The sequence below is a fragment of the Gymnogyps californianus genome, chromosome 23 (genome assembly GCF_018139145.2).
Source record: "Gymnogyps californianus isolate 813 chromosome 23, ASM1813914v2, whole genome shotgun sequence".
NCBI lineage: Eukaryota > Metazoa > Chordata > Aves > Accipitriformes > Cathartidae > Gymnogyps > Gymnogyps californianus.
Window position 1 is genome coordinate 2674963 of NC_059493.1, and position 26450 is coordinate 2701412.

The 26450-nt window shown below is 38.5% G+C and overlaps 1 protein-coding gene across 1 annotated transcript in view; it reads right to left on the reverse strand.

The window, feature by feature from the left end:
• UNC5D (unc-5 netrin receptor D) overlaps window positions 1-26450 on the reverse strand; it is an 81708-nt gene that overhangs the window by 43037 nt on the left and 12221 nt on the right. Inside the window, exons 4-6 of the mRNA XM_050910109.1 lie at window positions 3708-3888; window positions 2698-2865; window positions 1231-1395 (exon numbers count right to left, since the gene is read on the reverse strand). Of these exons, the coding sequence (XP_050766066.1) occupies window positions 1231-1395; window positions 2698-2865; window positions 3708-3888 (514 nt within the window). The remainder of the gene's footprint in view (window positions 1-1230; window positions 1396-2697; window positions 2866-3707; window positions 3889-26450) is intronic.

The following is a 26450-nucleotide window of genomic DNA, read 5'->3' on the forward strand; positions in this document are numbered from 1 at the left end:
AGTCTTACGTAATGTCTCAGCTGAGGTATACGTATTTCTGAAGCCCGAATAAATACACTGGATGCTATCTGCCATTAAGGAATTATTAAAATCTCAGGGCAATAAAGGGAGTTCACTTTGTTTACAAAATTATTTTGCTCATCTCACCAGAGGTACTTCATTGAAGAACTGGCTGGGCACAGCGGCTGTTTCTTTCTCTCTGAAACTGCCAGCCAGTATTGGGAAGGTGCACATGGGGGAAGGCCATGGGCACTTACACTACTGTAAGCACATATGTGATGGTTAGGAGCCCAAGGCTTAGGATTTATAGCCATATTCCTTCTGTTGCGTGCATCATGGTGGAAGAAGAAAATGACTGCTAGGCATAACGTGAACACATATATGCAAAAGATCAAGAAGGAGGGGTAATGCAGTACCATAGAAACAAAGAAAGAGGACTAGTTAAACTAAAATTAAAGAAAAAGTAGACTTATTTCAGTTTACATCTTTCAGCCCTAGCATTCCCGATTGCTCCCCCGGCTGCCATTGCATTGCTAGAAAGCGATGAGGTGACAGTATCGCTTCATGGATCGGGAGCAGCATTCGGTGTAGGAATAAACTTGTGAATTTCTTCTTTGTTTTGAGACGATGCAGCTGTCCCTGGGTGTTCTGCAACTCTACAGCTGCAGGGCTGATTTTCTTGGCTCCTAGTTGTTTGTTGATAGTAGCAACTACCAAATGCCAGATGCTTTCCAGACATTTACGAAGGGCAAATCCTTTCACAGGGAACTCACCATAGAGTAGATTTGCCTTTATTTAACTTCTGTGTTAAAGGCAACAAATGGAGTAAACTTGGACCTTAAACAGCTCTTGCACCAAGAGTATTCATGTTGGTGCTTTGCCAATTTACTTGCAAGAAAAGGTAGAAGGCTCAGTAGTACATTCTGTGAAATATGTTGGAGCAGGTGGTCGTAATTACACATTGCAAAAAGCCTTTATTTGGATCTTTAGAATCATCTGATAATTAATAGGTAAAGTATGTGCTACACAAATCCAGTGACTCAGAAACCACTGTGGATTGCAAACTTCACATATGCAACCCTCTGAAAACAATCTGTTTTTTCACAGTAATATTTCAGCCAGAAGAGTTCTGCTGACATGGGTGTGTGGCAGATATGCTACATTACCTAGATTACAGTATACATTTAAGGCATACCTCCTAAACCCAATTCAGTGCCAACTGTTACTCACCTTGAATGCAAAGCCCTTCAGTGCAATTCTCTGACTCTTGACTCAAGCCCTCGCAGTACTTCCCTCCGTTTCTTGGAGGTGGCGCAATACATTCCCGAACTCTCAAATGCTCGCATTCTGGACTGCACACAGACCACTCACTCCACACCTCCCAGTTTCCATCCACTGAATGGGGAGGAAGAAAAAACAAGCATCATCACTGCATATCAACCTGGTGTAGTTAAGAGGTCCTACCAAGAATACTTGTTTCATATCTCTCCTCAGGTCACAGCAAGTAAAACAAAGTATAATTCTGAGGAGAAATAAATATAGTTTTATCAGATGTGAAGTTAAAATCCAGCATTAGAATGTAGCACCTCAAGTGTGCAATATGGAAGCTTTTAAAATAGCACCAGTACATAACATTCTGCAAATACAGTCAATTAAAACTGCAGGAGACATTTCCTTTGCCACCTAGCTATTAGCTTCTAATGTTTCAACACAAATTCTACCTTAAAACAGGCTGATGTAGAGAGGCCACACATTTTCCTACCAGAGAAACGATGCGGACATTTACAAAAAGAGCATAGCTGGCCTCACAGACTTCTGGCTAATGCGCTGAGCAAGACAATGGATCATTATGTTGCTTTGCTGACTGATTTATAGCTGTCTCTGACCCTGTCCCAAACAAGAAGGGCTTCCACAGTTCCTTTGCTTCTTCATGCATAAATCAGATTGAAGAACAGTCAGATGAACACAGAGACGTATATAAAAAATATTAAGTTCTTTATGTCCCAGTTCAGGACATGTTGTATCTAAAAACTCATAAAAGCTAGAGAGATTTGCCAGACTCCAGACAAGTTATGCTGTGACCACAGGCAAACGTAGTCTCTTAAAACGTACATGCGTACAATCCTACTAACTTTCTTTAGCTGTATATGTGAAACACCAATTGCAAAATCAGATAAGGGAGGTTTCAGGTGAACAAATGAGGAAATGTACAGTGTCCAGGGATGTAACACCATGCTCCATATATAGCATAAGCTCAATTTCAAAAGGTTAATATACTTGAAAGCAAACTTTTGCAAGCTAAATAATACTTGTAAGTGAAGTTCTCAGCTTAGGTTTCTGTTTCTCTTTCTAGCATTACTAACATCACCTCCCCTTTCCCCATACCCCCACCCGCTTACATGATTTTTCACATTGAACCAGTTCCTGTTCTGTTATCATTTCGTTAGCTTCAGTAAATTAAAGTTAAAGCACTGACAAACCTGGCAGATCAGGCCACAGGTGCTCGTGACTACTGCTCAGACCCCTACACGAGGCTCTGAGCTGTAATCTAAACAAGGATGCAAGTATTTCCAATTTCCTTTTTGACCTCAGTCGGCTCTTCAAACCACAATTGTCTACCTGGCATATCAGACTAAAAGAGCTCTCCCATAAATGTGACATCCAAAGTTATTCCTTAGTAGACTGTGCATATCTCACCAGGGCAAAGAGAAGTGCAGGTAATTTTCTGCACTGACATTCCTTCACAAAATGCACCTCCGTTGAGCGGAGCAGGGTTGGTACAGGTCCGTGATCGCTTCTGCCAGCCTCGACCACACCGTGCATTGCAGTTTGACCACTCAGTCCACGATGACCAGCCTCCATTAACTGCAAAACACAAACATGCCTGAGGTTGCGGTAGGTGTGCTAAGAGACGTCAAGCAACAAATCTGATCAGATCATTTCATTCAAAGGCAGAATTTTGTTTTTACATTCTACAGGTAAATTCCAAGCTGAAGTAGGAGCGTTGCTACCTATCAGTACACAACTACATAAAGGCCATGGTGTCACAGAACACAAATCTTTGTTTTGGAAGAGTGATATGCTAAGAGCAGCAATGACTGATAGAATCTGGGAGGGAGGTATAAGCAGGCACCTCAATTCTCATAAATTATGCTTTGCTTAAATCAAAACCAAGATGCTTTATTTTAAAAAGGGCAATTTAGGAATGTTCTGCCTCCACCAATAAAATGTCACGTGCAGTAAAAAACACGGAGAGCAACAGAGGATGGTAATAACGCAATGGTTCTGCTCTTTTGTCCTTTGCTGTGTAACAGTTAGATCACTGGTTAGTGCTTGGACACTGCAGTACCACAGATCCAGTTAAGGCAGCCCTGTATGTACCGCCCTAGGCATGTGCTTCAGGGTTTCCCGATACAGGCAAGGCTTATTTATGTGGTTTAGCTTATAACTGGATCTTCTTAATATCTGGAGCAAGGATTGTTATTATTGACATAACTTCTGGGAATCCATCACAAACAAAAACCTCGTAATTCTAACCACTCTAAAAGCAGGCATGATCTCAGCCTTGAGCAACAGAACTGAAATTCATAACAGGAAGGAGGTTAACCATTTGATTTAGAACCAGTTGTATGTTAAAAATGTAAAGTACTCCAGCAATAAAAGCACACTTATCTAAGTTTTTCCACAATTATCACGTTTTCACTGACCATACACCACAACTGTTGCAGACATGCTCCTTCTCTTGGCAACAATGTTGGCAGCCATGCAGGTGTAGTTCCCAGAGTCAGACAGACGTGCCTGTCGAATGATGAGGTTGTGGTCTGCTCTGGTGTCAATGTTCTCATCCAGGTTGGAATCGATGGGCTCCTCATTCTTTAGCCATTCCACCTGGAGAGGGATGGAGCAGACAAGAACATGAAGTAGGAAAAGATGGAAGCAGGAAATCTGAAAAATTGTATTTCAATGATTTCATTAATAAATGTCATTGTGATCTTTATAATAAACATTAAGATAAAAATGAAGCTAAGAGGGGATTCCCAAAAAGGTAGACATTCACAAATTCAGAAAAGAAACTATTCCTATTCTGAAGGCTGTAGAGCTTATTAACAAAGGCACACCAAATGAAATGCTAGGACATAATAAAATAACTAATAAAAGAACAAACAGAAAATGGCAAAGAGCTTGTTCAGAGTTGCAAGGGTGTGGATTATAAGGGAAATGTTATTTTTGTTCTACTAGGAGAAAAGGAAGGAAAGATGAGGAAGAAGAGGATAGGAAAAAAAAGGAGAACAATTAATCACACTTTTCCTTATGTGGTAGGGAGTTAGGAGGCTTTAATATTTAATCCAAGGAATCAAGAAGTGATGATAAAAAATACTGGATCATTCTAGTTGAATATATTTCATTTACCTCCTGGTTCTCTTCACCATAAGTATTAAAGCTTGAACCTGAAATCATTTTCTTAAATAATTACATCTTATTATTTCCTCTATATTTGTTCTTGAATCTATACTGTGTATTTTGTTTTTATTGTAACTACTCATTTATTCAATTATTGTCCTATTTAGGAGAGCTTCCCTAAGAGAATGAAAAAACAAGGGGAAAAGTCTGTAAACCTGTAAAGCCAAAGAAAGGCACTTGATGCCTTGGGCTAACGACCTCATTAATCTGATAGGGAAATAATTCCTTTGACTCAGGGAGCAGAAAGAGAGACATGACCAATGGAGACTGGCAGTCCAAGGGAAAGTGAGCTAATGATTGCCATTTTCCCACACTCCCCTCCCCAAACCTCAGAGGAAGGCGGTATGGGCTACTAACTTAGAAAGGCTGATTTTTATTCAAAGAAAATGGAAGAAAATCTCAACCAAGAGAGAATAAGAAATATTTAAAAATACTACTCTTGATATACAGTGCTTTACATGTCCAAGCAATTGGACAATGATCACTTAAGCTTCGGAATAGATTGGGATGACATGTAATAAGTATTACTAATTCCACTTTTTTTGAGAGAGAAACAGAAGGGTGAAATCGCTTGACATCACACACAGTGGAAGAGCTAAGTCATCATAACAGATTCCCACTTTACATAAACGTTCTTAAACCAGAGACCATTAGTATTTGTTGTCAAGGTACATAAATACCGTGAAACGCTGTGTATAACATATTTCAATACATCTTCTCTAGTTCACCAACCAACATATCTCTGAGTAGACCCAGGAATTATCTGCAAGGCATTTCTCTACTTGAAACATTTAAAAAAAAAAAAATAGTTAAGGCATGGTAAGCTGCTGTTACAGAAATGAAAAATTAAAAATAGAAGCAGAATCAACAGAATCTATTAAAAGACTGAATAAACGTGTGTTATTTTAATAGCTTTTCTAGACCTGAAGGAGGTATGGCTGTACCCTGAAGTCAAATACCCTTCTCATCTCAGTTCAGATGAATAACCTCGTTTAGGAACTTGTGGAAGGACTTGGAACTTTGTGGTAATGAGCTTATGGATTTGCTAGCTACAGGCATTCATTAGCACACTGTTCTGCGCAGATGGTCTGCAATTTGTAGATTTTCCAGTTTATAAACAAATCTGCAAAAGCTGACCATCAAAGCCAATTAGATTTCATGCCAGACAGCAGGTTCCCCTTCCAGTAGCATCAGTCATTTTGGTTAGCTGGGGACAGAAGGTGTGCGACTGACACATCCATAGCTTCTCGCGTCCCGGCACCACAGCAGTCAGCTGGGAGCTTACCCTGAAAAGAATTTAGGTCTGTGGCACTGTTATCCTACATGGTGACTATGGAATTAAATAAAGGGATTATTTTACACATCTGTCAAACGAGGCATTACCTGAGTATGAAGTACACTATACATTTCATATTGAAAGTAGTTAAAAGATTTTAGCTTTATATACTCTTTTCCTCAAACTGCAGTTAACCAAAAATGGTCACAAAGACAGAATGTCACCATCAAAGCTTCCATTACGCATTCAAGATGTATCTATTTCTGCATTCTTGTAAAGCTCTGTCATAAGCCTGTTTTGTTTTTCCTCTCAAATCTTAACTGTTTTTTTTTTTTTTTAAAAACAATCTCCTTCACAAAAGTTTAAAGAGTTTTGGGACCACATGACTTTGTATGCCACAGCGCACATCAGAATAAACATTGAGAGTGAAGTTTCAAGACAGTGAGTTTCTAAGGTGTGCCCCATGACATGAAAGGAGGCAGTGCCTGGCACAGGCACACTTATTTAGGTAAACCCAGAGGAGACTTTTTGCCAAAAGTCTCACTCCCTGAATGTGCTTTCCTTAGTATTGTTAGGAGCTGCAATCATGCTTTGCCATGAACCTGACACACCCAGTAGCTTAGGCGCCCTGATTTCCATTGCTAGAAGCATCCCAGGAAATCACACGGCTAGCGTTCATACTCATGGCTTTTCATTCCCCAAGCTAAGTGACACAGCTGACACTTTCACCTGTACTGACCGCAGAAGGCCAGGCACAGCTCTGGAGCAGTAACCAAACAGCTTACTAAATCCAGTAGTGTTGAACTCTTCCCTTAATAATATCTCTTTGAATGTGTTACATTTTCCTTTGGTCTGAGTAAGACGATGAACAATCAAGTAATCCGTTTCCTATTCAGTTTCCCTTCTGCAGTTAACTTTAATACTAATTATCAGAGGGGGTTTCAGCGAAGAAACTAGGAATGCAATTTAAATTATGGAACAGCAGCACTAGCATAAATCAAGTGACAGAAATTCAATGGTCGCAGTCAGAATTAAACTCACTTTATGTGCAGTGTAATGACAAACATAGCAATGTCCAAAGAAATTACAAACATGTCTAGTATTACTAGAGTTCATTATTTCACAAGTATATTTAGAAATTTTGCATGTTGACTCTCATCAGGTCAGGGGCTTTTGCAGGGTGGTGAGGGGGGCACAGGAGGGTTCAAGGTCCTCATTACTGTTAGACTAGCACTTTGGGCTATTTTTCCTGTAGGCAACTTCTGCAAGAGGGAGTGCACCCTGATCCACTGTTTACTGAGTCTAGGACTGCAAGGCTTGGTGAATGAAAAACATTTACATTAAAGCAAAGCATTTAAAAGAATGATGATCACGGTGAAGGGAGAACATTAAACAGACGGAACATAAACATGAAAGTGGTGAGAGATGTGCTATCAAAAGATGATTTGTGAGGGCAGGCATTGCCTTTTGCTTCTTATCTGGAGGCTTGATGACACTGCAAATACTCATCTCTAATTCCAGCCTCCCCCTCCCTTGAAGAACAGACTCATTCAAACTCGTTACTGCCGTTGCCTCAACAGACAAATGCTTTCAAAGATGGAGAACTAAGGGATGAATTTATAGGATAAACTGATAAATTTAAAGGAGTCATGATGACAAAAGGTTGTTGTTACTTGCAGTGATGCAACCTTTGGAAAAATTCAGCACGCACACAAAACAACCAAGCAAAATAAAGGCAACAAAGAAACCTACAATGTCTCCATACTGAAATGAGGCACGGTGTTCTGAATTGCCAACCTGCAATGCCTGAAGAGTAGACTCCAAACTCATTAGCATTTAACTTCCCTCGCTTTATCATCAGTGGAGGTCATACAGTTGCTTGTAACACAATGAAATATATTTCTTTTTAAGAATTAGTCTGTCTGAAGATCTTAAATGTTTCTATCTTGAACTAGACTTTAAAACTGCTATAATATGCCATAAGTTTATATAGAGATATCTGATTTTTTTCCCCTGAAATTAAATCTGCTCAGAATTAAAATACCCCCATCAATTTTTCAAAGGCTAATCACATAATGATCTACAAAAGAAATGCAGGGGCAGATATGGATTAACTCAGCTACTACATATTGGGTGGCAGCAGATGAATTAGCATAATCATAAATTTGTTCCAATTACAGAAAGCAATTATCAAAGACCAGCTTACAGCATTAGCAAAGTAAAATCAGTTAAATACACCATATCCTAGGTAGATTACGACAGGAGTTAGCGAACTCTTTTTCTTTAAAAAAAAAAGCTTATCCCAACTCATCCATATTTCTGCCTACCGTATACAAATTAAAACAGCCTGTCAGCTTCACATCACAGGAACACAACTGCTGTTTGAGTTGCTGCAGGTGATGGAGTCTCACTATGCTTAGTATGTGCAAAATAAATAATGTGTGCATATCAGCTTTATTTGTATATGTAGCCATACAGATACTACGGACATACATCTTCCAGTTGCCATACAGCAAATTCAAACACTCGGGGGACTCGCAAATATCCATGAGAATATTGATGGAGGCAGAGCTGAGTTAGAGACTGTAGGAAAGCTCTGGCAAAGGTTGCTATGGTTCCCTTAAAACTCTGCCCATTTTATGGGTTATATTTGTGGCTTCTATGGGAACAGAATGTTATGCCCCAAAATCTCAGCTGCTTTTGAGCCTGATGGCAGTATCACTGAAAGCATTTTATTTCACTTTGACAGGCACTGTGTTAGGCCTTTATACAGACATCATCTGTGTAATTCAAGGAGAAAAGCAGACTAACTCCAGATGAGGAACTAACATTCTTCTGGCTAAGCATTACTCCTCCTCTGCCAAATTTGAGAGGGAGGCTATACAGCTGTTAAACCTCCTGTAAGACTAAAGAATATTCTTATTTGCAGTAACAGAAATTACTTTTTTGTTTGTTTAGTTTTAATACCAAACTTATTATTTAAACCTTGAAGACTAGAGTACGTCAGATACCAGTTACAGGCCTTAACAGATTTGATGCACTAAGAGTTCTTCATCAATTGACCGATCTAATTTAAACATCCCGAGACCTGGCTGCCCATGACTGAATTTTCTATTCTTACTAGTGTATCTTGTTTGAGACTATAAAGAGATTTAACACTCAACAGGAACAATACAACTCAGAGTTCTTGTGGGCACACATGATAATTTTGTAGGTCAGAAGACAAAAGACCTTAGTACTCCTGCTTTTAGATCATACTATCCTGCCCTTTAAGTACAACATCTGACTTTCTCATGTGGTCAATAACCAGAGTACCTATATATCAAAGATAATATAGTTAGAATGTCAGCTTCTCTTGAAGAGAGAATCAATTGCTTTCTCAATGCAAGATAAACGCTCCAGGATTTTAAGATGGGAAAGGTCAACACCTGACTTAGAGCAGCACAAATGTTTCTTATAGCATAGTCAATTTACAGATTTTAAATATTCTGTCTCTCAGATGGAGAAAGTAGCAAACATATCCTTAACCTTCCTTTAGGCCAATACCACTGTTCATTACATTCTTAGAGAACAAGCCAATATTTGTATCTTTTGGATAAAATTGTTTTGCCAGTCCCAGATTCACTTAATATTTTAAATTTAAGTACAGCAGATGAGTGTTTAGAAAGTAAGGTAGAAAATGCAATGAATAAATAGGTATATTGCTGCTCATAAGATTGCAGATAACTACACTAAATACAACTCTCTTCTCTGATATCTTACGCTTCCCTTGCAGAGAGGCAGAGACTGTCTTTTTGTGAACCAGACAAAACCAAAAGTCGCGCACCAAGGAGTATGACCAAATAGCAAGTTTACAAGTGACAACGATGGTAAATATTTCACAGATATTTGGCCACACCTGACTAGACGTTAATTTAAAACTGATGACCTGAGATGAAGTGCTTTGTAACCCCACATTTTGTCAGTGGCTCATATATTTCTCAAGCATTTTTTTGTTCTGATTTCTTTGTTCTCAGATTTCTCCTCCTCCATACATCCGCCTGCTGTAGCTGAAGGTGCCCATTGTCTTGTCATTACTAACACTAGCTCTGACTTTGCAAGGGTCAGAACCCTATATCTGGTAATAAATACTATCCAAAAAACATGTTTAGTGTGAAGCTGTTAAAAACCCCTATATATGTTAAAGATAAATGTAAAGATTCCTGTGATACAGAGGAGAAAAAAAGTGTGTTGGGGTGCAGAAGGGGGGGGGGGGGGGGGAGACGAGACAGCTGCATTGACGCATAGACCGTTTAAAGAAAATGTAACAAGAAATAATCTGGAATGTAGGTGCATTTTTATGTCTGTGTCCTTTGTCCGTAATACCTGTTTGACATATCCATCATCTGTTTTTTTAATTAAACAATCCTCCCCCACAACTTTCAGTAGAGAGGAATAAAGTTTGCACATGAAATTTTGACCTGAACCAAGCTACCCAAACTGACAAAAAGTCATTAAAACAGGTCTCTTAGAGACACCTCTTTGGATCTTAATTCTTCTTACACTGCTGTAATGACAACTGTAGAACAGTGAACATTATCTTGAAGTTGATTCCAATACCATTTTTGCTGTTGCCCATGAAGGTACTTAATTAATTCAATATAAGTAATACAGAAGGCATCTCTACTTGAGCTCTTAGCTCCCTAAGAACACAAATAACAGTTATATATACAAAAGAACTAGGCAATAGCATATTTTCCCCTCTAGAACCTGACTTTGCATTAAAAAAGAAGGAAGAAAAAGGCTGAGAACTTCTAAAACTCAGAATATCTCATTTCTAGCTGAAAGCTTTTTTTTAACTGGAGAAGAAAACATGTTTGAAGCTGATTTCTTTTCTACAAAAAAGTTTCTTTTAATAGAAAATGTTTGCAATAGATTGTGCTCCACATCATGATTAACAGCAGGTATATCAGGCTTCTGACACTTTCTCCACTGACTCTAGAGCAAGCCTAGGGAGACTGTATCGCTAGGCTAACCTTAGCTTTTATGAATATTCCCCCCAACACACTAATCAGCTCAGGCCTCTGGCTAGAAAAAGTTCTTTCTACCTTATCACTGATTTAGGTCTCATATTCCCCAATCTTTAAAAGCCTTATTAAAAATGGCTTTTTCAGTGACCTATAATGTTTAGTGGAAGACAGCAAGATACATTCCTTTCAATTCCTTTCAGATCTAGCATGAAACTCCTGTTTCTAAAAATTCAGGTGTGTCTAAGCTGGAGAAATCTTCCTCAACATTACAGGTAGAATGGATGAGTATAGGCAGCGCAGGTGCTCCAATTACAGTGATGCATTAAGATGGCAGCATATCTTTGTTACAGTTTTATTTTGCTTCTACCCTAAGACTCAAACAAATAAGTAGGAGAAGCCTCCATCAGCGTAAATCATTGTGGGAGATTAATAAAAAACAAAGGCCAGTTTGCTGGATACAAACCATTCATACGTACCTTTATGATCACAGAGTTATTTTATCAACACAATCAAAAACATTAATCTTCCTTGCTAGGAGCCCATCGCTAGCAACACACAAGAAGCAGGTCAGCTGTACCTGCTGCATTTTTTTAAATTAATCCACTGGGAAAATACTGTTACCAAATCGTTTAATCACAGCGCTGTCATACTGTTCTGGTAAGCATATTTTTCCTTCATTAGATTGAATATATAATCTCATTACATAAATCTGACACACTGACTAACTCATAAATCAGCCTGGGCTTTTGTTGGCTGTACTGTGGAAAGCAGCACAGGAATCTTCTCTTTGAAGAGATGCACTCAGTTGTTGCAAGAGGGATCATCTGAAAACTCAAGTGCTGCACGCTGCTAATGCACATTTTCTTTCTTATTATTTCACTTTATGTGGCGTGCAGCTAGTGTATTTGCTACAGAAACCTCCAATATCAAGGGAAGCCAAGAGAGCCGATATTCACTCATGGCACTCTATATACCATAGCTCATACTCTGAGCTATGTCCAGTTCACAATGAAGTGAGCATTTTGGTTTGTGTGCTTTAAAATCACAACCAAAAATTCGTATTGCTGAAAAATCCAGGAGGGGAATAAAGGCTAACATGTGAGGAGGTGAGTCAAAACGAAATTAAAATATGCTTTTGAATAAGTATAATGGGAAAGGTGACAGCCTGTATGTATATCTCAATTTATAATGCTAAAGGTGGGCAAGGAGCTGACTCAGACGTGCTATTTTAAAACATTGTTATAAGGATACATTGCTAAATATGCCATTGCTAATGGTACATTGTCTGATTGTTAAAGATATCATCAGATCCCCAAATAAGTTTATCTTTATTCCTATTTTTGGAGGAATAAGTATCTAACATTAATTGGAATACTCTTTTTTACCTCCATGCAAAAATTATGAATGAATCAGCATTAATAAACCCAAAGGTTATGTGGGCTTATATGGCAGTTTTCCAGTGGGGCAGTGCACACAAATGACTTCAATTATTTTACGGTAAGCAGAAATAAATGATCTACTTGAAACTCAAATCCTAGTCCCTTGACTATAAAGCTCAGCAGTATAGGTGAGCAGATGAGACTCATCTAGAGCTTTTCTTTTTCGAAATAACTCAGAATCTAAGGATATATGGTAATCCACAGATCTTGTTTTAAAAGTATGCAAGGCACACTATATGTTTCTCAGTATTGTGAATTAGGATGGTTAGACAGAAACAGCTAAAGGCTCCAGGGATGGTGTTCATGGTGCCACACCAGTGAGGTTTTGTTTTTCAATGCACAGACATTCAGAAAGTAATTGTAAGGGCAGTTGACACTGAAAAAACATTTTTAGATAAGATTATTGGAAAGGATGTTTACAGTGTTTTGCTAACATGGCATCCTGATAGGCAGTATCACATTTATACCAAATTCTTAGAGATAAGAAAACCATTGCAGAAAGCTTACAGTAATTGAAAACAAAGAGTACAAATAAAGAGATCTCTTCTCTTGCATTTCTAACTGCTTCTGATTAAACATCACTGCACAGCATTACAAAAACCCAGTAGTACCGTCTCAGAAATACAGCAGGTTCGTTGTATTACAAAGTTAGAAGTATCAGGAGAAGATTGCCAAACATGCTGCAGATCTAACCTTCAGGAATCAGGGACAGAAAAAACAAACAAGACCTCTAGGCACTAACACAGCACTGGTAAATAACCACAACAGTCATTCCTCCTGCTGACCAGAACAATAGGCCAGCATTGATAAAGCCTCCAACTAAACTATCTTGTTCGGTCAAAACGTACACCACAGTAAAGTTTCCAAATCCTTGTAGGACTCTTTCACACAATTACCTTTATTATTTATAATTATAAACATAATGATAAAGTCTTATAACTTATCCTTTCATGTTCAGCATTCAAAATTAAAAATATTTCTGAAAATAGTACCAGAAAAATATATGCCACTGCAATACAGTACATCAAAAAAGAAAAGCCCCAGAGCACATGTCTTTATAAAAAGGAATTATCTATCCAGGGGAACTACAAAGTCATCTCACTTTTTTTCCCCCCCTCATTTTAGCAATCTAATTCAGAAGTGTTTTGCTCCAGCATTTCTATTTCATGACCTCAGTACCTCCTGGGTGTACTGATTTACTTAGAACAAGTCAAATCTCAGAAGGAAAACAAACATTTTTTCTACTGGAGGAAAACACAGTACACAGTTCACTTGCTTGCATGAAATCCAGCACATATACTCATTTTGGAGAGAACATCCAAAGATTTTTTTCAAATAAAGGGTATATGTGCAGGGACTAAGATGCTTCCAATCGCTGCAAAATGTACAAAATCAGCAGAAGAGGCACCTGGAGATATCACTAAGGAGACAAGAAGAGAGCTGACAAATGCCATTGTTTCAAATAATTGGTGCAGGTAAAAAAAGGGTACAAGTAAAAAAAAAAATGAGGTGACAGGTTTAACACATTCAAACAGCACAGTGGCAGAAAAATGAAGAGAGGAGTATAATCTCAAACTGCGTATTAGGATGGCAGAAGGCAACAAATACAGTGTAAGTGTTCCTCCTCTCTCTACTGGCTGGTCTAAACGGGAATGAAATGGCTGTAGCAGCTTCTGGCTAAAGGAACAGCTCTCCACTCAACTTGGTAGACTGCTGCATACTCATGGTAAAGTACCTGAGTTCAAAGCATGCTAAATACCTCTGAGCTTGATTTCCAAGATAAACCATAGAACATGCTTACCTGGAACTTAAGTATCTTTTCACTAAATGACAAACACATATCAGAAGCAGGGTTTCCACAACATTGGTATATCGGGTATTTCTTCTGCCCAGTAGACATACCAGTGATGAACAACTGGTCCAGTCAAATAGACTACATCTTAGGCACAGGTGTGAAAACTAAAGTTAGGTGACAGCTGTATTACAGAATGAGAACAACTGTTGATCTAACACACACAGAGTCCAAATAAATAGGTTAGGTTTACGCAGATCTTACACAGTCTATGACTCCCTGAGATTGCTCGCATAGAATGCAATGTATTTTGTATACGAGGCTATGGGGATTGGCAGGTCTTCTATGATGAGCTTGAACAATATGCAGCAACACTGAATACATGGAAAATGCTCAGGGCATCCCTACAAGAAGCCACTTAGAAATTCCTCTTGACTCAAAAGGCACTATTTTATCTGCCCACGTCACTCTGTTAACACTACAGTTTAAACCAATGGAAGACAGTCAATGTCTTAAAACACATTACTATGTGCGGAGGCTCCACAGCCAGCTGTGTGTGACTCATGCAGCACACCTGGCTGACCCTGTTTGCTCATTCACGTATGTTTTAAGAGAGATGTTTGTTTGCTAGTCAGGTGGCTGCAGTAGAAACAAGGACAAATATTAGAAAAAAATCATTGCATTAACAACATGGGCTCTCCATGACATTTCAGAGTTGCCAATGTCCAAAAAAGAGCATCCAAGATATATCCAGTTCAATGTTAAATAGGTTAGCAATAAATTTTTTTAAAACATGTGATCATAATGAAGCAAAAAGAAAAAATCCTCACCATTAACCTAAGCTGCACAACCAGATATCCCAATTTATGTAACTGGTTGTGTTGCCCTGAAATGCATACAGCTAACAAAACCCACTAAAATGTCTGTAAGATATTTAAAAGACTACCAGTTCTATGCAAAACCATGTCCTTTTTATTCCCCACTTACACAGCATAACTGTGAAATCTAAGGCTTTTTATTTTAGCATATTGAGCAATAGCATTAAAGTGGTTTTTACAAGCACTGATAATCACAAGCCTTTTTTGCTTTTGAAACCTGTTCTTTGTTTGAACCTCTACAGAGTATTACTCCAGGCTCTGTACTGTGTGTATTACAACTGCTGTTGTAATACCTAATCCATGATCTAGGTTGAGTGAAGGGGGGAAGAAAAAAAAAAAAAGTTGAGGGCATTGAAGATGAAGTACTTCAGCAAAAAAGACAGACAGGCAACACTGAAGCAGCCATTTCTCTCCAAGACGACAGGTGATGAAGGGCAAGGAATGAATACTAGACTTGACCAAAGATGAAAGAGCATATGAAATAAACTAAATCTTGATTCTGTTTTTGTGTTGTCCATGCTTCTATGAAGCAGTCACAGGCTTAAACAAAAAGGCTTTATTTGAGGAGATGTTTTATAGAATAAAGAGGCCCTACACATTATTACATTGCCATGTTCTGAACACAATCAGTCGAGACCGACATGTCATGTATTATCCATAATAACTGCACATTTCTCAATCTTTGCTACATGTGAAAGTATGAAATGAAAATTATGAAGTTGCTCTTAAAAGAAGCTAAAAATCTGAACTGAACAGGGCATATTTGTGTGTCTGCGTGTGGAACAGAGAGAAATGGCAGAATTTTAAAATGCAGTGCAAATAAAATTGGAGAAGAAATTACTAGAATAATTGAGCAATTATGAGTAAGCTGCCGCATGGTTTCAGTAGAATAGAATCAACATTTAGAGGTTGTTCTGTTTCATTCGGTAGGGTATGTTGAGAACTGATAAACGGAGATTAAAGGGGAGGTAATTTGATACTTCTAAAATCTGTAAGGACTCTTCAAAAGAATTTTATGTTCTGAGTGGGTTCAAAACTGCTTTGTCCACACACACAGCCATTCAGTTTCATTAGCCTAGTAACTGCTGCTTTAATCTGTGGTATTTTTCACCATACGTACAGTGATGGATAGTGTCTAATAAAAAACCCCCTGAATTTCTTTGAATTCTTGGAGGAGTAACAGAAAAAAAAGCAGGAATGATGTACATACCTGGAAGAAATACCTATTTTCCCCAGCTAAATGAATAATTGGTCCTCAGTCTGCAAGTGGTGCTGTAGTTAACAGAGCCTTCACTCCCCAAAGACAGACTTAGACAATTAAGTTTATGAAAAATCATGATCTGTTCAAGGATTCACACAGTGTGGCTTGACTCTGGAAATGCTTCTTGCATTCATATGTGTGTAGTGACTTCCAAAGTGATATCTGTACTTCATAATTCTTTACTACTTTATGCCAAAACTGATCTTATATACAGTTCTACATGGAAAACAGTCAGAAGTTAGATGTTTGTGCAATCCTTAACATCTCCAGAAGATTATGTGGGATATATATATAAAAACTACCATTAAAAAGTTGTTTTCTAGAATAGGGGATTTTTTTCCCCTGAAATGTCAGTATTTTAAAGGTATAATTCATAAACAGCAAGACCACAGAGTATATATACCAATTCAGCCAGAATTTTAAGATCTTATATTTGTCAGCTGGCTGTCACCCAAATGACCTGAAGGTTACATATGCCCTACTGTAAGTGTAGCACCTCAGAAGACCTCATTAATCATTTTAATACCTTTGTATCTTAGAAGTCTGACCTGCTAACCATCATAATATAGCATGGACTATTTCAAGGTGAATGTATCTGTTTAGAGACATCAGCAATTACCATTAAACTTGGATTTGTAATATGACCGATTTCTTTTCCAGAAACAATACTCCTCATTAACAGTTTGGAGTAATGCTGCAGTAGTAGGCTGAAGATCCGAAGTGTAAGACAACATTCCCTCCCACGGGGGGGGCTTTAGAGACCTTAGGGTGTTAACGGCATATGTGCTACTAACCGACTACAGAGAAACAGTCAGGGGTTCTGAAACATTGAAACCTACTTTTCATTACTAACAGTAAGAGTTAAGACTTTGCATAATTCCTTCACAACACAAAAGGAATTTATTTCACTGTTCCAAATGCCATGTCACCTCATTTTGTCATGTCTAAGTTAACTATTAAATTTCTTGCAGTTTCCCATAACTTTATGATTTAAAAAATGTGAATGCTGACTGTAGTGGTTGCTTAAAAGTAAAACCAGTCTATAGGAAGAGCTTACATGTAGATAATAATTGAGACATATTGCACATACCCGAGCTCAGTCTTGAAAGTGAAATGTCTTTGGTGAAAAATGAAACACATTTATTGTATTTGTAACTAATATACCTTAAAAGTAAAGCAAATATTGATATTCCAGACACAAGACCCAAGATCTATAACTAACTGTATAAAATGCATGCTGTTTGCATTTAGTAATCATACTCTGTTTTCTATAACTAGAAACAAGATTCATTGAAGACTATAATTCACCAGCCTTTTTTGCCATAGTGTTTTACTACAATACCATTATCCTGCCATATTACATTTTACTGTGTGTGTACAAGTCCCATAAATACACAAGCCTATGTAAAATAGGCAGCAATGACTCTCACTACTTTTGGAATACTTGCAGCTTTTGAATTTTATGTGGGTTTCACATTTTGTTGATGTGTTTGCAATGGAATATGTACTGCCCAGAAGAGAAATGACTTTACATTTCCATTAAAAGCTATAGCAGTAAATAAACCATCGGAACTCATGCAGATATTCACTGGAACATCTACAGCAGTCCATTAAAATGTCAAAATCTGTGTTAAACATTTGAAAAAGTAGCACTGGATACAGCACATTTAAAACTTAAATATATGCATATATTAAATGATAAAGATATTTTAGAGTATTCCACAAACCTCTGCAGAGCACTCAACACAAGTTTACACTCATCAGTAATAGTTTAGCACAACAGCTGCCCTTTTATTACAAAAAAACCCCAACAACCAAAATCAGACAGTAGATGCAGAAAGAGCTGCAAGTTGCTACTAATGCTCAAATATGAGCTATTCAGAGATTCAGTCTCGGAGAGTATTTATTTATAATAAAAGGGATTTAGAATAAATTTCAAGGTCAACTTCTGCTCAGATTTGCACCTCATGCATCACAATGGACTTCAGTACTGTTACCCATCAGGCATTTCTAGTTGGGAATTGGCTCCCCTGAGCTAACACCATATTCAGCACAAAACCGCAGGTCTCGCATTAAGCACTGCAGCGTTGTTCTAGTAAAGATAAGCAGAGTCTAGTAAGCTAAAGATTTTTTTGTTTTGTTTTTATTTATTTGAAAGCCTGAGGTTTACAAACACTTATCTCTAATATCATGGTTTATATGGCACTTCAATACAAAGGGACTGACATTTCTAAGAAATAGTATAGATCTACAGTAACTGCCAACGATGATAGAATTTATTAAATTCACCACAGGCCAACTGTGTGCATTTCAATGGCAGTTTTAGAAGGTGCTCCATTTTACAGGACTATCAGTTTCACAACCTTCTTCAAATTTAACACATATGAAGTTCACATTAAACCCAGGTCTCAAGAAGGTGATAGACTCTCCTTCTGATGGTTAATTTTAGTACAGAATATGGAAGCTCGCTATCCAATTAAAGAAACATTTAAATCCTGATTAGCAAGTCTACTGAATTAAACAGGAACAACCTATGACAGCTTGAGAAATTTAAAGCCCTTGTGTCACTGGTGGAAGAGTCAGTAGTAATATGCCTCCAACACACCACAACACCTGTCTAAAAAGATTACTAGCTACAAAAGCAAGCACTTTTTTGCTCCTGTACCCAAAATAATTAATATTTTACTCTCTGAAGCACTAATAAGGTAGAGCATATAGAACAGAGATTATCCTAAACTTAATTAAATGGATATTGAGTATTTTCCAGATTACAGTTCAAGACTGGCTTGACAACAGTCACGGAGTGCAACATCATGACTATCAAGAACCAGACAGTAAGAAGGAATTACCATCAGTGAACTAGAGAGGATGTTATAATTTATTCTGTTTGCTGACTCTGTCGCAAACCACCAGGATCTATGAGTCATATTGATTCCAGATGCTACACCTAAGCTGGTACAGAGCTGCATAAAATGACGGAATCAAGTTGTCCACATCCTTCATTGTTTCACTTTGAGAGTAAATGATTGTGTGTCGTGCTTTAAGCCCAGCCAGCAACTAAGCACCACGCAGCCGCTCCCCCCCTCCCAGTGGGACGGGGAGGAGGATTGGGGAAAAAGGTAAAACCCGTGGGTTGAGATAAGAACAGCTTAATAACTAAAGTAAAATAAAATATAATACTAAGAATAATAATTATAATAATTGTAATGAAAAGGAATATAACAAAAAGAGAGAGAAATAACACCCAAGAAAAGACAAGTGATGCACAATGCAGTTGCTCACCACCCGCTGACCGATGCCCGAGCAGCGATCTGTGCCTCCTGGCTAACTCCCCCCAGTTTATATACTGGGCATGACGTTCCATGGTATGGAATATCCCTTTGGCTGGTTCGGGTCAGCTGTCCTGGCTGTGCTCCCTCCCAGCTTCTTGTGCCCCTGCTTGTTGGCAGAGCACGGGAAACTGAAAAACCCTTAACTTAGGATAAGCGCTGTATGTGTTATCAACATTATTCTCACACTAAATCCAAACCACAGCACTGTACCAGCTACTAAGAAGAAAATTAACTCTCTCCCAGCTGAAACCAGAACATTGTGTCACTGAGAGGCAGTGACTCCAGTGCTCAGTATGTTCTTAATAGAAAGAAAAATATCCTTTGGCAAGAGTACAGGAAAACAGTAAGGTATGATTAGGGTTACCAACCTGCCAGCATTATGTATATGAAATCTTACCAAAGTTGCTTTATACAGTCAAGGTAATAGGTATGAACAGCACTATATCATGTTAATGGCAGGACTGCAATACATAGAAAATAGCAGTACAACATGTATTTCTCAAGGATGAGGGCTTAATACCTATTTAGAAACTCGCAGCTTGCATCTCCATTGCTTTGCACTTTGTGTATCGATTTAAAGCTGAGATTTGTAAAAAGCGGCTGGATGACCTAGCCTGGCTGGCTGGCTTAGGGACCCAGATGTGTTTAACTCCTTTAAACATCTTTGTGAACCTACGTGCAAAGGGTTACAGAATCTTGCATAATGCGGTAGCATCTAAAACTCTTGTCATCAAACTGTACATGGCATCGAGCGCAAAATGCCACTTCAGTTTCCTAGCCCTGCAATCTGAACCACAAAATGCTGTTTTACACCCATAGGGGCCCCAGGGGAAGCCAGCTTTATGCTGAAGGTGAACAAGTATATGCTTTAGAGAAGAATTATTTAAACGCAGAAGGAGGGAGGAGGAGAAAGTATTAAACAGAATGAAGGAGAGACTGAAAATGCTAATACTCAGCATATACACAAAGAGTAGCAAGCTTATCAAATGCAGCAATAAGGAAGATCTATTTTTTATGTTCTTCCCACCGCCCCCACCCCTAAAAAAGAAGAGTTTCAAGAAACTGAAGAGAACACAGACTAGAGTAAAGCTATTTAAAGAAAGACTAAAAGGTCCGGTGAGAAAATAAGGAAAGAATATGTCAGGAAATTCACTTCAGAAGATATATAGGAGAAGAAACAAAAGGTCTTATTATATATTGTACTCTGTAAAATGGAGCACTGCCTAAAAACCATCAGAATTACATGAACAGAAAGCAAAATCAATCTATACCACTTGTTGACTGAACCACACACTGAAGCTCTGACTTTAGCATATTACTACTTGCATGATCCCAAGATGGACCGCACAATTGCCTCTTGATAAACCTTTTTCCAGGATTGGGATGAATGAAGAGAAAATGCCTGAGAAGTTGAGAAGAAGGGGTGGGTAAGTAAACAGAGACTACTGAACTCCATTAGGCACTATGCAACACATTCTCTCTTTTTTAGAATGGGCTAAGCTATGCTTCATTTGCTCCAGCCAGTCTTCATTTCACATTTTCAAGGCTGAACTGTAGCCACTTATAAGCCACAAACAGGACTTAAGAGCCTGGCTAAAGCTGAATGCAGAGTATATTCTATGCAAGGCTACAGGTTAAGGATATGCTCTACAAGTCATACTGTAATACTTTCTTGGTGTAAGACAAAGGAGTACACCATGAATAACTGCTGTGTCTTCCTACGAATAATGCAAAGTAGTAAACTAAACTTACACAACAATAAACAAGTGCAAAACACATACATAGAGAACATAGCACTGTGCACTGGGAAAAAAATAATACAACCCAAGTATGAGAAGCATTTTACCTCAATAACATGAAGCACTTTTAATAGCAGCTGAGGCTAGTCATACATGGGGCTCGCTGCCCACTAGGACAAGAATCTGCAGATATAGCTGATATATTTTTAGAGATGAATTGATGGGCTATCTGAGCTCACGGAGCCTGGCACATAGCCGTGTGCTGGCCCAAGGTGCCACAATGACTGAACAGGCATGTAGTACCTCAGCTATGCTAAGCTGCTCTGCACCAGACGCCGTATTTGTTTAAGCTGCGGTAAAGGTTTCTTTCTAATAACAGAAGTTTGTGTGTGAAGGAAGGCTCCCGGTAAGTCAGACTAGCAGATAATGCAGCTTGAAGAAATGCATCGTGTATTATGTCACTGTCAAATACACTGCTTTTAAAAATGTTTTTTAATAGAGAGAAGCCATTCTTCCCTTCACAAATTTCTTCAAAATGTTCCCAAAACAACAAGCTGTATATAACGAGCAAGGTTAGTCTTGTGAAGAGATACAGATAATCATCAGTAGCAAGGCTAAAGATGCTGCTCTGGGAAACTCAATATTCAACTCCACATTTTCCGAGAGGAGAACTCAGCCCTCCCTTTCCTCTCATTTTCATCATGCCAATGAAAATCAGAAATACTTCCTCTGATATCCGTGGAGTGAAACGGTCTCAGCAATACAAGAATTGGGCCCAGAGATCCAAGCCCAAGGTACCCACCTGGCGGCCTAACAAAAATGACCAGCACACGAGGATTCATCAGAGAGTTTAGTTGATTCCTATACTATACCACAACTGCCTCATTGCATACACTCCAAGCTAAATGAGGCCTCTATTGCACACAATTAATAAACATATCTATGGGGAGAATCTGTTGTGGGACTGAAAGCCAGAACTGTCTCTTCCCTAGGCCAACTCTGCATCAATAGTGAAAGAAATGGCTCTGGTCCCATCAAGCCTGTGCCAGCAGAGACTCTGTTATATTTAAATCAACATTTGCCACAGCAGGGGATTATCAGATGCTCTACTTAAATGCTGGATTTTCTTTTTTATTTTAATGTTTAACTCAAAAAACTGAATTTATTTGGGTTGGGTGCTGATGCCTGCAAGCACAGCTGCTCACCAGCTCTGTTTTGCTTGCCATGTGAATGCATGCGAAGAGGATTTAAAACCTTTCTCCAGACTGCCCAGTGTCAGGATTTGGGTCGTCTTACTCTCTTACCGCTGTGGCAATACACCCAGAATGCCCCAAACCCTCAGCAACCTCCCAAAGCAGAGACGTGCAGAATTTTCTCATGTTCCCCTCTCCATAGAGGCAAACTCTGGAGATGGGAAACCTGCTAACAAAGGCTGCAGAGACAGAAGTACAGGGTGGGCTACAGAGCGATTGAAGGCAGCTGACCTGGACCTGCCTAGAAACTGAAAGGCAGCACATTCTAGGAGCAGAGCCATGGTGCTCCAAGAGACGGTATGTGGTATTACTACATTTAGAGGTAGGTGCCTATCCTGCCCATACAGAATTCAGAACGGTTTCATAATTTGCTAAGGCTGTCTAAACTATTTGAAAGGGTAAAACCATAGGTAATACCTCAGTTACCCAGTTTTCTTGACTGCTGTTGCCACATGAGGTTTTATTATTAGTAAAATCAGGCACATTCAATAGTATTTCATGCACGAGAGATGAACTTTGGCTCCATGAAGAGTGTAATCAAATTCTTGGAAAGAGAATGCAGATTTAGAGATGCTCCTTTGTATGTCTTTTACTTAAGACCTAGCTGACACAAGCAACTGAAATTTGCTGCTAAATGAATCAAGACAGTACGGTGCATTTCAAAGCAGCATTAAAATCAGTGCTTGCCTCAGCAGGATTTGGTGCTCCCGATTCACGCCTGTATAACATTAAAGCTGAATTAGAATACTGCTGTTCTTTATTTGTAACGCTCCTTGATTGTTTGCTTTCACTAATGTGTTATTCAGCTTAAAGACTATTTACTAAAACTGAACTGTATGAGCACGCAGAGCATTGACAATGTCACATGAGCTTCCATTATTTGCAAATTAATTTATACAAGCCAAGTTTTAAGCCATGTACAGTTTAGATACATTTAAACTATGGATCCAAACCTTTAATTCACGTTCTCCTAACTCCTTCTGTACATACTGTGTGTGGAAATTAACGCATATAAGCAAACTTAATCTGGGTATTTTCGTTGCTACTGGTGACGAGATACGGAAGCCTTACTCATTCTGGAACCGATGGTAGAAACAGAAATTTCTCCCAACAAAACTAAACTTGATCTAGAGGAATTCTCTCTAGAGAACCTCTCTGTGAGGTTTGGTCTTGTTTGCTGTATGATCTGTGTCATCCCTGCTGTCCCACCCCAAAAATAAATAAGTAAAAGGATTAGTAGTGAGAGGCACCATTGGCAAAAATGCTGACTGTGATGACAGCTCAGGAATTCTGAGATGTGGACCCCTAATGCTGCTACTCGGTTAAACACTTTTTTCCTGCACAAAAGCACAGTAAGGGGTTGCCACTGATGGCACATAATGGCATAAACATGCCTGGGAAATGCTGATATATTTAGTAACAAGTACCTCTGCCTACCAAGAACTGCTGAGATCCACTCACTCAGTTTTAAACAAGGAAACATTAGCAGTGGCTAAATTCACTTAGGTGAAAATATCTGAGGAGTGACTAGAAACATGGAAAGGAATAGTGGGAAAGAAAGGCTCTCCCCTCCTTGTAATTCCAAGGAAACTATGATGTCAGCCGTCACTAAAAAATATCCCTGCTTTCCACTTCTTATAGGGCTAATGACAGGATTTTTCAGATTAAGCTATGGTGTAGATCAAGAACATTTACTTTTGATGCTTCTATCCTTAGATTTAAGAAATCTTCAGCACCTCTAAGCTGCAGAAAAACAAGTTCAGAGATTAAGATTTATATTCTTGATAATGGGGCAGCCTCACATCAATAATTGAGCTGAATTTAAATTTCATTCCAGTTGTAAAGTGTCTGCCTCTTATTGAGCTGCATTGCATGATTAGAGGTTTGACTATATCAGTCATTCATAGCCATTGTCAGAAATAATTCGCTAGATTAACTTGTGACTGTGGCAAGCACAGGAAATGTGTGCTCTTTGGGAAAATAATGTTCCTGAACTTCTGCACTTGATAGAATAATCAAAATCTTCCCAAGGGATTCAGACAGATATTGGCATGGTAACATGAAAGGGGCTGGAGTCTCCTATCCATTTTGTTTTCAGTTTGCATTTCCAGGTCCATGCAGAGTATGGATTAAACAAACAAAAACCAACAATGCCACAATTAGCATCTATTTTGCATCTAATGAAACGGAAGACGAGCTTCTTTGTCCGTAGTTATTTCAAGCCTTATGTTTTCATCTAGGGCTTCATCCAAACTCTAATGAAATAAATTCTTGGATCAAAACGATAGATTTGTTGCCAGCACTGGTTTTTGAAACCTTCTACACTTCTCAGTACTCACATAACAATAATTGAGCAAGACTTACTGGCTATCTCAGTTATTCCTCATCCACATGTTTAACAGGGCAGGCTGTCTTCAACTTGAAAGCACCAAAAGAGTTTATAACCTCAAGCTTACTGCCACACACCAGAGCCATTACTTATGTGACTCTGGTACCCAGTTTCTAAAGACACTGAATTATTTCCAGTAGACTGTTTACCTTGATGAGCATGGAATTAGTCCTTCATCCTGAGCCTTTATGTGAAATTTTATTGCCCAAAGCAAATATGACCTGTTAAGATTTACAGGCTTTATTAGCAGCAATAACAATTTTACAATCAACATCAGTAAACTGGGGTTTATTGAGAACTCTACAATTTTTATCTGTAGAAAGCAATTAAAATGTCAGTTTTTCATTGGATATAATTCCTAACTTTTATGAAGGACAGATATCCTGTTTAATTGTTGAGTGTAAAGCAGTGTAGTTCAAATAATTCTAAAATTCTCAGTAAAATTCAAAGTGTTGACTGAGAATCACCATTTTTTTTCCCAAATGGCTGAATTCTAACAAAGATAGCATTTTTGGCTATTTAACTATACAGAAATTGGAAAACAGTCAAACATATGCAATCAATTCAGCAAACCATACTTGTTGGGTAGAACTGTACCTATCATAATTTGTTTCTTTTGGTCTCGAAGAAAACACATAGATTTTATAAAGTTTCTTGCTTGAAAACTTTTTGCTCACCTTTAAATGCTGTATTTTTAGAATTAGTAACAAAACCAAACTGATATACATGGTAGCATACTCTTCAGCCTATGAAAACAGTCAACGTAGAAAAATGTACTATGATCTCCTAAGGAAGGTACTAGGATCCTTATCACATTAAAGAACATTCCTTCAGTGAACATACAGTGTAATACAAGACACAAGGAGTACTTGAGCCTACAAAGTTTTGAGATACGATATTAGGCAACTGAACAGAGGGAAAAAAAATGGTGGTGGGTGAAAGAGGAAGGGAAAGAAGAGGAAGACGACCAGAATTTGAAGGCACTGGACAAGGCAGAGTTCCTCCATGAAAACTGGGCTGCCAGCTCCCAAGGCTGACACACACCACCAGGACTGCAGGTCAGATATATTTCCACAGCTAAGAAAGATATTTTGCAGTCAAGTAGTGGCCACATCATGCTTCATTTCACTTTGTAACTGCTTTTTTCCAGCCTTTTTCCTATAACTCTGTACTTGATTTTGGGCATTTTATTAATAAACATTCACTTGTTTTACTGTAAAGTCTGTCTAGTTTTGTGAAACAAGGGGAATCAGGCTGAAAGGAATAGCAAAGTGGAAATTTTTACCACAGAGATAGCAGATTTCTCTGAGACAGGATACGCTGGCAATCTGGAGGGACAGGCATTCAGAAAACCTGGTTTAGCAGTGCACATTGTCTGAGAGAAAAAGGTCACTGAGGTTGCCAGCTGGTGGCTTTGGGGAACCTCTGCAGGCAGTGATTACCATCCCTTCTGCAGAGAGTGTGGGCAATGAATCCCTCACAGACCAAGGATGCTGAGGCAACTGCACCTTTGGAAGTTTGTTTTGTCTACAAAATAGATATGTTTACCAGAATACACATTTCAATAATTTTGGCAATTCTCTGTAATGCAGTATCCATTTTTCTAGTAACTCTAAACTTG